A 12,052-nucleotide genomic window follows, 5' to 3' on the forward strand; every position below is an offset into this window, starting at 1 on the left:
AGAGTGAAAACTGGAAACTTTTTATTAAAAAGTTTGCTAGAAGGAACAAAACAGAAAAATATATAGCAACTGGAAAGCAAAACTCTTAAGTCTACCATACAACAGTTCACACTTAATATGTGATCAATGAAAAGTTGAATAGATAAAAAGATAGCACTTTTATATGAAAATAAGCTCTCTTGTTGATTTACACCTCTAAAAATGTTTATACAAAAACTCAGTTAAGATAGAAATTCATTAGATTTCTTGTGGGAAATATAAATATCAATAAAACAAAATCTTCCCTTTAGGTAAGCAGTGACTTTATACTCCACTAGAGACCTGAGCATGAAATTCATGCACTCGGGGGGAGGGGGAGGGTCCCTCAGCCTGGCCTGTGCCCTCTTGCAGTCCAGGAGCCCTTAGGGGTTGTTCGACTGAAGCCGTCAGTCGGACATCCTTAGCGCTGCCAAGGAGGTGGAAGAAGCTCCTGCCACCACCACTGCACTCACTAGCCATGAGCCCAACTTCTGGCTGACTGGCGCTCCCCCTGGGAGCACAATGACCACCAGGGGGCAGCTCCTGCATTGAGCATCTGCCCCGTGGTGGTCAGTGTGTGACTGGTCGTTCTGCCGTTCGGTCAATTAGCATATTAGCTTTTTATTATATAGGACTAGAAGGCAGGTGCTCAAATTCGTGCACATCGAAAGGAAATTGATTAGAAGAAATATTTTAGAGGTGGGGGAGGGACCGCAGGAGGGCTCCAGGGCATGTCCAGCCCATCTCTCCCAGTCCCAATCTGAGCAATTGGAGCCCTCTTGAAGTCCCTCCCCAGCTGCTGGCCCCAATGGCCCTGACCAGGGCTAAAGAGGGACCACAGGAAGGCTCCAGGGCGTGTCTGGCCCATCTCACCCAGTCCCAATAGGGACCAACTGGGGCCGTCTCGCCCAGTCCCGATTGAGGCTGATTGGGGTCAAGGAGGGACTGTGGGAAGGCTCTGGGGCATGTCCAGCCTGACTCACCCAGTCCTGATTGGGGCTGATTGGAGCCGTCTTGCCCAATTCCAATCGAGGCCAATTGGGGCCATCTTGCCCAGTCCCAGTAGAGGCCAATCAGGGCCAGCGGCCAGGGAGGGACCACAGGAGGTTGGCTGCCTGGGGAGGGACTGTGGGAGGGCTCCAACAGCAAGCTAACCTATAGGTCAGAGCGTCTGCCCCCTGGTGGTCAGTGCACATCATAGGGACTGGTCAAATAGTCAAATGAATGATCGGACACTTAGCATATTAGGCTTTTATTATATAGGATGGAAAGTACCAAAAGGATAAATGATTTTAAGATTGAAGATTAGTGAAGTGTGTACTAATAATCTCACTTTCACAAGCACAGAAACTACTCATGTCAAGATAATTTCCAAGCAGAAATAACTGAAGAGAAACAAACAAAACACATGAAAATAAATGTGAACTATATAAAGGATACTAGATCATAGCCTATATCCAACAAGATGAAGTTAACAGGAACCAGGACAGCCCTAGCCAGTTTGGCTCAGTGGATAGAGCGTCGGCCTGCGAACTGAAAGGTCCCAAGTTTGATTCTGGTCAAGGGCACATGCCCGGGTGTCAGGCTCCGTCCCCAGTGGGGGGCTTGCAGGAGGCAGCCGATCCATGATTCTCTCTCATCATGGATGTTTCTATCTCTCTCTCCCTCTTCCTTCCTCTCTGAGATCAATAAAAATATATTTAAAAAAAAAAGGAACCAGGACAGTTAATCAGTAATATAACACACCAATAATCATATAGGATAATTGAACCTCTAATCTTCAAGGATACAAGGGAACTTTCTGTGATTTAATGTTCTATTTCATGATTGTGGTGGTGGTTATACAATTTGTCAAATTCATCTAATTGTATACTTAAATTTTGTAAATTTGCCCTAGCCGGAGCGTCGGCCCACAGACTGAAGGACCGCAGCTTTGATTGCAGTCAAGGGCACACACTTCAGTTGTAGGTAAGAGGCCACCAATCAATGTGTCTCTCTCACAACAATGTTTCTCTCCCTCTCCCTTCCACTCTCTCTGAAAACAAAAAAAAAATCAGTGGAAAAAGTATCCTCAGGTAAGGATAAAAAAAAAATTTGAATTTTATTCTATGTTATTATAAGTCAATAAATCTGACAAGGCAAAAATTAAAATAAATGACATGGGCTCACTATCTTAAAAATTCTGACAATGATTTACATTATGAAAGTACTAATAAAAATATAGTGCTCAAAATAAAGATTAAAACTAAAACCTGGGATTGTTACAGTTTTAAAATCATTTTTATGCATACTACATCAATTGATACTTACCTTTCACTCAAAAATAGTGAGGAAAAATACTGAATTTCAGTGACTAGCCAACTCACTGAAACACTCCATACCCCAAGGAAGTAACTAGCCAATAGTGAGGAACCAACCAAGTGGCAGAGCCAAATCCAAACGTTAATTTCCAATGTTTTCTCTGTCACTCTACCACACTATTTCAACTTTGTAATATCTATGTACAACAAACACTGTTGTGCCCTTACTATCTTCCAAGCTCAGTGTTTGTTAAAGGTTTTACATTGTAATAGCATTTAATCCTCATAACAACCCTCTATAAGGTAGATATGTATTTGTCCCTTCATTTATAGGACACTGCAATACTGAGAAAGTAATTTAAAATAACTTACTTCTCCATCACGCATACTACTAGGATTTGAATACTGACCTATTTGACCAGATTCTATTCCTTTATATAGTATCTCACAAGGGTTAAATAATTATTATTACAGCAATGGATATTAACTTATCACAGCAGGTCCATTTAAAACAATATATTTTCCTTAACTTATACTGAAGAATGTAGGAACAGGATATAGAAAGATAAAATCTCATGTACAACAATTAAAAATATCTGCATAACAAAAATATTTCTAAGCCTCATTTTATATCCTGATACTTAAATAATATTACGTACCACAACATTACAATAAAAAGCTTTGTAGTTCACTGCAATAGAAATTAAGCTATTAATATTATATAATTTACCCTATTTTAAGAGAGCACATAAAAGAAGATACCAATTTAATTTTCCACCATGAATATATACCATTGAATATAACTTAACCATGATTTTATTGTGGCAAAGACTAGTTTCCAATTTAGTTTATTTATTCAACACGTACTTGCTAGGCAGTTTATGTAACAACTCTACCCTTCACAGCAACCTGAAAAGTTAGGTATGATTATCTTCCAATTTGGTGCTGGTACAAGGTAAAATTAAAAGGAACATAAAATCTTTGTAATATGGACATTTGTATCCTCCATAAAGATCAAACTACAGGTCAGAAATACAGAAATAGTGATGTATCAAATTGCAATGTAACACTTGTTACTTATTGGACAAAACACTCATTAAAAGATCATTTCTAAATGTACCCCACTAATCTGCAATGTATTAGCTTTAATATGTTACTGTTAGCAACTTTTCTGATATTAGATGCTATAATAAAATTATTTTTGAGAAGAAAAATAACAAGTTTCTCATGAACTATATATGTTATAATGACATAACCTATACCAACTATATATTGAACAACTGAACTTCTTATGTAAAATTTATTGAGAAATATCTCAGGGTATTTCATATTTAATTATAAATCAAGTCTATAGAATATCATATCTAAAGTAATACATTTCCAGTTTAATTAATTAGAAATATCACTTTAATTGTTTAGGTTATGCTTGGCACAAAAATAAACGCACAAGATAACGAATTTTAAACTAGTAACTAATCATGGCATCAAAATAAGTACTCAGGCCGTAGCCAGTTTGGCTCAGTAGATAGAGCAAGGGTCCCAGGATTGATTCCGGTCAAGGACACATGCCTGGGTTATGGGCTCAATCCCCAGTGAGGGGCATGCAGGAGGCAGCTGATCAATGATTCTCTCTCTTCCGTGATGTTTCTCTCTCCCTCTTCCTTCCTCTCTGAAATCAATAAAAATATATTTTTTAAAAAACCCACAAAACTATTCAGTTAAGATATACAAAACTGTTGCCCTGGCCTGTTTCTGCTCAGTGGTTAGAGTGTGAGCAGGCAGACTGAAGGGTCTCCGGTTGGATTCCTGGTCAAAACTATCCTCTATACTTACATAATTTCTGAACAGGAAGAACCCAACCAATTTCAAATAATAAGGGTTCAATTCCTGCTCCAAAGTAACAAAGTACACATGTTTTAATCCTCCATGTTGAGTGTAGGTAACAAGGTTTCTAACTTCCTCTGAAACCCGAAAACTCTGAGATGAGTTATAGGTAAGTTAAAGATGTTATTCTGAATTGTCTTCATTTATTGTGAATGATCTTTAAAAAAAGAAGATGCACAAATAAAAAAAGAGGAAAATATTTAGAGTTACATCAATAATCTTTATAAAGGGGAGGAGAGACTATGTCTTAAATATGTACCCAATTCACATTTCAGGTTAAAATTGAATGAGAATAAGAACATCATTTTAGCCTATATAATAAAACCCTAATATGCAAATCAAGTGAACTGCAGAACGACTGGTCACTATGACATGCACTGACCACCAGGGGGCAGACGATCAACACAGGAGCTGCCCCCTGATGGTCAATGCGCTCCTACAGGTGGAGCGCTGCTCAGCAAGAAGCCGGGATCATGGCTGGAGAGTGCAGAGGTGGTGGCAAGAGCCTCTCCTGCCTCTGTGTCACTGTTAACGACACCTGGGGGGATGTCCACGAGAGGGCGCAAGCCGGGCTGAGGCCCTCCACCACCCCAAGTGCACAAATGTTGTGTATCGGGCCACTGGTAAGTATATAAAAGGAGTCTTAAAATAGATCAGCATTTGAAAATCAGAAGGGAAGTATCCAATATCTTTTATAAAACTTTGATTTAAGTGCTTTTAAATGTGATTACATTAAGGGCATTTCATTTGGGATTCTTACAAATTGGTCAACTGGGCAAATCATGGAACTTTGATAGGCTGAGGAACTATTTTCAAAGTATTAAAATCTATAGGTTTTTAAGAAATGAGCTGCAATTATCATATGTTCACGTTTTAAAATTTCTAAGATTTCTCTGTCTAAATAAACTTTTTGAAATTAAAATAATCAACAGTCCTGAGAATAATAATAATCACATCTATTCTGCATGTGAAAAATGTTTTCATGCCTAACTATGACAAAAATATAGTAGATAAAATGCTATGAAAAGCCCTTAAGCATGAACATATTGGAGTAAATCTGTTTTCACAGGTTGTGTAATTAATTAATATTGAAAACATTTACAATACGTACTTTATGATACATCAACTGAATTGTGTATAATACTTGAAATTTTCATATATATTAATTAGTCATGTCCACCCTGGGTGGGTAGCTCAGTTGTTTAGAGGATCGTACCCATATACAAAGGTTGTGGGCTCCATCCCAGGTACAGGCACATACAAGAATCAACAAATGAACACATAAATAAGTAGAACAACAAATTGATGTTTCTCTCTCTCTCTCAAATAAAATAAACATTTAAAATAATAGTGGCCGGAGCTCCAGTGGCGCAATCAGTTAGCATGCGGTACTTATAAAATAATAAATTAGTCATCTGCAAATGTTTTCAAATCTTATACTATTAATAAAATACTTTAAATTTACGTTACAATAATTTTTCTTATTTATTCTATTTCCATTACTCTTTGAGATGTTTTCTAAGCAAAGAAATAAAAGGAACACAAAATCTTTCTAATATGGACATTTGTATCCTCCATAAAGATTAAACTACAGGTCAGAAATACAGGGCATAGGAAGGAAACATCAATACTACAAAGGTAAATGAAGAACTCAAAACCAAATTATTAAAAAATACTTAAGCCTACTGAGTAATACTAGCTAAATTGCTATCATCTTGAATTTTTCTGTCTTAGAAAAAAATTCTTACATAAATTGTGAAAAAAGAAATAATTTATGTCAAAAAATCTTTGTACCGTATTTGATGGCCAAGAATTTCAAATACAATCCAATAATTGAAGAAATATTATTGTGCAAATAAGCTAAAGAGAGGGCAATAAGGAGAATGGATTCTATTTTTCCCCTAAACAAAATAAATTTCAAATGATCATTTTATCTTATTAGAAGAGAAAATGACTGGACATAAATGTCAAAATATATGTAAGGAAAACTTACAGGATAGCAAATATCAACTGGTAGTTATTGGGGAATATTGCTCTTCCCCAAAAAAGACCTAATGTTTAATTACCATGCAATTCTTCTAAAGTACCATCATTATTTAAGCCTATTAAAAGCTTATAATATTTCAAGAAGTTGTCAGAGACCTTTCCAGATCATTTAAACATGTCAGCCCACAATCTAACTGTGGATGCACATTTAAAAATTTATTAACAATAAACTGATAGGAGTATTAATTATTAGTACTTAAGAAATGGTCATATTCTAATTGATGAAATCACCTTAGCAGGAACCTAGGCTACAAATCTGTATTAACCATGTACACCCTTCCTTCAATTGAGAGACAAATCTGTTTCCCATTGGATTTTTAAGTAAGATATTCCCACAAATTAATCATACTGACAAATTAAACCATCAAAATTGTCAAATATTAAAATTTTAAGGAACACCTCAAACTGTGTGCTGCCAAAATTCACAAATATATTTACACAGTATTGTTAAGTTTGTAAAAAATAAAATATTCCTTATTGAATGCCACCAATGTTTCAGTATTATGTGTCAAAATACATTTGAATTTATTAATAGTCCACAAATATAAGATGATTTAAATCACAAGTTAACATTAGAAATTAAAATGAATCTGTCATTTTAAACTACCAATGGTTGCACACCATCTTCAGGCAGCAGAATTTCACTGCATATATCAAATAATCTAAAGATAGATAAAGTACAATACCTAAGTCATGTGTTTCTTTTGGAGGACCTGGTAACATTAGAGAACTAGAAGTTTGATAGTATTACTACCAAAAAATTTTAAGTAGATTTATGTAACAATGAACAAATATATATATATATATATATATAATATACACATATATATAAATGTATTGTTAATTTCCTAGCAATTTAATTGTTTTGATGTGCAGTTCTTTGCAATCAATATTTTCAAAAGAAAAAAAATATATCCTGGTGACTTAGCATGAATTTTAAAATATTATTTTAAAGAAAATAAAATAATTTATTTTTATTTCCCCACATATATAGTATTAAAAACGTTTTCAAATTTTTTTTTTTAAATCCAAAAACACTTCTGAACACTCAAAAAACACTCATGTCATATATTTAAAATAATGAGATCTCAGTCCAGGAAAACATTTCAAAATTCCCAAAATACCCATGCCTATTCTTTCGTAACAAAAGAATATAGAGACATAATAGGGGAGGGAATCTAATTTATAATTATACATAAAACCTAGTACGCTTTCAAAATGCTCAGACAGTAAAATTGGCAGCATAAGCAATTTAAAAGATGTAAAAGATATTTATAAAATTGTCCTGAATTGCAACCTGATTGTATAAGCAAAAGCGATGTTCACATGATGCTACACATATCATTTATGACCATCAAATTGTTACTTATAGTTGCTTGGCTAAAATCAGTAGGATTCCTGCCTTCTTCCAAACAATTATTCATATAATTTATATGTAATATACATTAAGTCACAATATAAGACAGAAACTCAGGTATCAAAGTGAAGATGCAAAAAAATAAGGTGATTGATACCCAAGTAATTTTTTCCTAGATATATTTTTACCATAAAAAATTCCCTAAAATATCACTTTCTAATTTTAAAGTTAAAGATTACCACTGCCTGGCTTTTAACATCACAAAAAACACTAATACTTAAGTTTTATTGACTTTTTACATACTTCTTCCTAAGAATGTATCTAGATATATTCTTCTGAAGAATACAAATACATATATTTAAAGAGCATTTTTATCACATGTCATTTTAATATTGTTCTTTAGTAAACACATAATGTGTAACAGAAGATTAAAGCAAGTCTTTAATAATCAATTACTGTACACTGGAAATGGTTTGCTCTCTATAAAACTTTTTCAGCAATATAACATTTCTAAATTTAGTGGCTATAGGGATTTTTATCAATATATAACCATTAAACAGCTTAAATTTGGATGTCTTGTGGTTCTAAGTATTTAATTAATAAGATGTCTAATATTTGAATATATTAAAGGTAAACACAGAAAACCAAATTATAACAAGGTGTGATCAAAGAAGAAAAGGGCTATTTTTTTCATTCATCTATAAAACAAATTTATGAGATCGTAAAGAACAATTTAACAACCTAAAGAAGGTTCAAAGGGGGGAAAGCCAGGGCCTGACAGAATTAGATCTGTCAGTGATTTCAGTCACTCTGCAGAAAATGTGGTTTCATTGTGCAACATAAAGTAGGAGGCATAAAATTCAGTAGCCTGTCTGTGCACTTCTATTTATGTATTTAAACCCTGTTTCAATTCACAGATTATGCTGATCCTTCCACATATAAACAGCCAATAATGATGGCCAGGCCTTTAGGAAAGGAAAACACACACCACACAGCAAGGTCAGGAAGCTACCAAGCACTACAGGACAACAGATCAAAACAGAATGGTTTCATGTGTTTCTATTGTTTATATACTTAATTTGGAGATGATATTCCATAGGGAGAAAGGCGGCTGTAAATATTACCAGGAACATGCAACGTAGTATCAAATAAGATATAGACTTTTCATGCAAACAGACTATTTCCTGCATCTACTGTCAGTCAACTTGTAGTATATTGATAGCCATTCATTGAGTTCTTTTTAACTTAGATGTCAAGACAAAGTAAACCTCTTCACTCTTAAATCCCTTTACGCCTATCTAAGAATTACAGAGAATAGTTCTTTAACTTCCTTTAATGAAATGATCAAACTTGCAAACTGTAAATTATCTTTTTTACCATAAAGAGATTAAGTAATAGAGATGAGTGGATTGAAAGGGGATGAGGTATTTGTTTCTGCGTAAAAAATTTAAAATGAGAAGCAATAACATTCTGCTTGGTATTAAGCATCTTAAAAAATTACAACACACTATAAGGAATGGTGGAAATTTACCCTGAAGTAGCAGACTAGCACATTTTAAACATACAAGCTAGAGCCGCCTCTGGCCACATGTTTTTTTAGTTCAGTCTCTTAAAGAGACAGTATCCTGGGACATAAGTCCTACATGAAGCACATTTCTAAAATGTTTGATTACTAAGCATCCACTCTTATATTTCTGCAAGTCCATACTAGGCTTACAGTGTTCTACTTTATTTTAGTGTAAAATCAAATTATTTTAACTTACATATATAAATGTCTACCGGACAGGCAGAGGTGAACAGGAAAAGCTATTGACTAGAGATGTCTAAAATACAGGGACCTACAGATTTCCACAGCAAACTATTGTGTCGTGTGTTTTTAAAACTTAAAACGGCCGCCGTTTCTTCATTCATTTACCTACTCATTTACTAGGCGTAGGCGACAGAGTACATTGTAACGGATAACACCGGAAGCTACACCACTGCAATTTCACTGTCGAATGAAGAGAGGGAACTTGCTATTAAAGTCAACAAGCGCCCAAGCAGTAAAATTTCATAGATTTCATTTTCTGTTTAGGAAAAATAGTCAGGAAGAGAGCCGTACATATACCCTAAAAACTGTATTAACTCGTGACTAGAAGGAAGATTTTTGTCTTTCAATACATCCAAGGGCACATTATTGTATAGCCACTGACAAAACTACTTTATCAACTCCACGTGGAAAAAGGTGAAGGGCGGCGGGGGAGGAGGGGGGGGAGGTTGGCTTACTTGGTGTACGAATACATCGACTGGAATATCCAGGGGTCTTCCCTCTCGGTTTATCATGGAGATGAATCCAAATCCCATTCGCACATTGAACCACTTACAGTGGCCAGTTCCGTGCAAAACCTGGGATTCCTCCTCTGCCTGCTGCGGCAGCTTCCCGGGCTCTTCTCCACCACCTTTGCTTGCCCCGCCTGAGTAGAACAGGACAAAAAAGTCAGTTAGTCTGTATTGCCATACAGCTCATTGAAGATTCCTACTTTCCTTCTACAGAAAATATTTAAAATGAAAATAGTTAAAAAGGGAAGCGGGGGAGGGGAAGCCACACTGTTCTATCGATCACATCCACTTGCACGGTTCTGTACAGACGTGTTCTTTTTCATTTAACTCCATTTTTTTTTTTCAGGCACACATTACAGTACAGCATGAGATACTTTACTTGCATATTGCTGATTTAACACTGATCCCATTCACAAAGAGAAATTTTCAGCGAAACTCTTCTCTCGGGCGGGCACCAGGAGGAGAGAGAAATCGCGAAGATGGTTAGAACTAGTTTAAATGCACATGCGGCGGCAGCGAATCCGGGGTTATCTGCAATGTGCGTTCCCCTCCCCCCATAACTTTCAATTAAAGTTGGGGTGGGATGGGGGAGGGGGCAGGTGTATAAAAGTTTTCTTGGGCTCACTAACTGAAACTGCGCTTAATCACACTCAAACAATTCAAACAATAGCCCACTGAAAGCTTTTCAAGTTGTGAATCAGTGTGGGCGGTACAAAACATTTTTGGAGATCTGTAACAATAGGTTGCAGAAAGCCCCCTCGCGCGATGGAGGGTGGGGGAAATGCCCAGTATTGGGGTATAACCAGGAAGGGGGGGACGGGCAAAGACGGGTGGGAGAGGGGGAGGGGGAGAGAAAGGAAGAGAGAAAATCACAGTAAAACAATAGAAAAGAAAATTAACCTTCGGCCATGTTGCCCCACGGGCCCTCTGCTCCAAACTCGTGAGATGAAAACTTTCCCTTTGCAACGGAGTGATCTTCTGCATCAATCTAACATCTTGATTTTGTGCGATCACAAATTTAGCTCGCATGGTCTAATGTGCTTTCCCTCTTTTGATTTTTTTCTCTTCTCTCTCCAGTTTCTGGCCCCCTGAGCACACGTGACTTTGTCAATTACATGCTTTCTTGCTACTAATTTCACCTCGGATCCTTAAGGGGCTGGCAAGAGGAAGAGATAACCAATCGCCATTTCATCTATGCTGACATCAAAATAATTTATGAATGAACACGAAAAACTCAAACACGTTATCTTAAAGACAATTTGGGACGCTTCTTTACGATAAAACAGAATGCTGATTTCGTGCTTTTATTTAAACACAATGGAGGTTCCTTGTGAATCGTTAAGAAAAACAGCACAGTCATATATGTGCACACGCGTGCCTTACACATAAGCCTGTCCAAATAATCTCATTTAGGGGGAAAAGAGCCATTTAAATAAAGCAACCCAGGTTACGCTTTTTTCCCCCTTAAGAATTCAGCAGCTCGACAGCAGCAAACCGGCTTTGGACAAAAATCTCCTATTTAATTCAGTTCTTAGAGAATATATAACTTACAAAATATCTAATTAAACCTAATTACATCCCCATGAAAGTTTAGATGATAATATACACCTACAACAAGACAGAAGCACACGATTACCTGAATGTGCCCTGAAATCTTTCAAATTCAAAATAAAATCCTACTGGAAAAATCGCTATCACCTTCATGTCGTCAAATTGTGTTTAGGTTTATCAATTCGCAACATTTTGGAGGGGGTTGGTAAGAAACTGTACTTCACAGGTTTCTCCGCCATCTCTTTCCGGGGGGAGGAGATGTGATTAATGACTTCCTAAATAACAGCCCAGTTTTCCAGCTTAACATCGAGTGAACCTCAATCACTGGCGATTGTTCCCCAAGAGCAAGACGAGGTAGGGCAGGGAGGGGGAGGGGTGCGCCAGGCAGGGAGGTGAAGAGGGGCGGCCAGTAGAGGCGGCTGCAGAGCTAGAGAAAGAGGTGGGGGAGAGAAAATCGGGCGCTGGTGGGGGGAAGGGTAAAGAAAGAGAAGCAAGTGGGAGACAAAAAGGTAAATTCACAGAATATTGACTGGACCGTGACATTTTACCAGTGGATAGAAGAGTCGAATAAATGAAA

At 36.6% G+C, this 12,052-nt stretch overlaps 1 protein-coding gene across 1 annotated transcript in view; it reads right to left on the reverse strand.

Moving 5' to 3' along the window:
* LIN28B (lin-28 homolog B (C. elegans)) overlaps nt 1-11,628 on the reverse strand; it is a 74,758-nt gene extending 63,130 nt beyond the window's left edge. The window contains exons 1-2 of the mRNA XM_015572723.1: nt 11,561-11,628; nt 9,871-10,090 (exon numbers count right to left, since the gene is read on the reverse strand). Of these exons, the coding sequence (XP_015428209.1) occupies nt 9,871-10,090; nt 11,561-11,628 (288 nt within the window). The remainder of the gene's footprint in view (nt 1-9,870; nt 10,091-11,560) is intronic.
* Nucleotides 11,629-12,052: the final 424 nt, after the last annotated feature.

Source organism: Myotis davidii, unplaced genomic scaffold, assembly GCF_000327345.1.
Source record: "Myotis davidii unplaced genomic scaffold, ASM32734v1 scaffold68, whole genome shotgun sequence".
NCBI lineage: Eukaryota > Metazoa > Chordata > Mammalia > Chiroptera > Vespertilionidae > Myotis > Myotis davidii.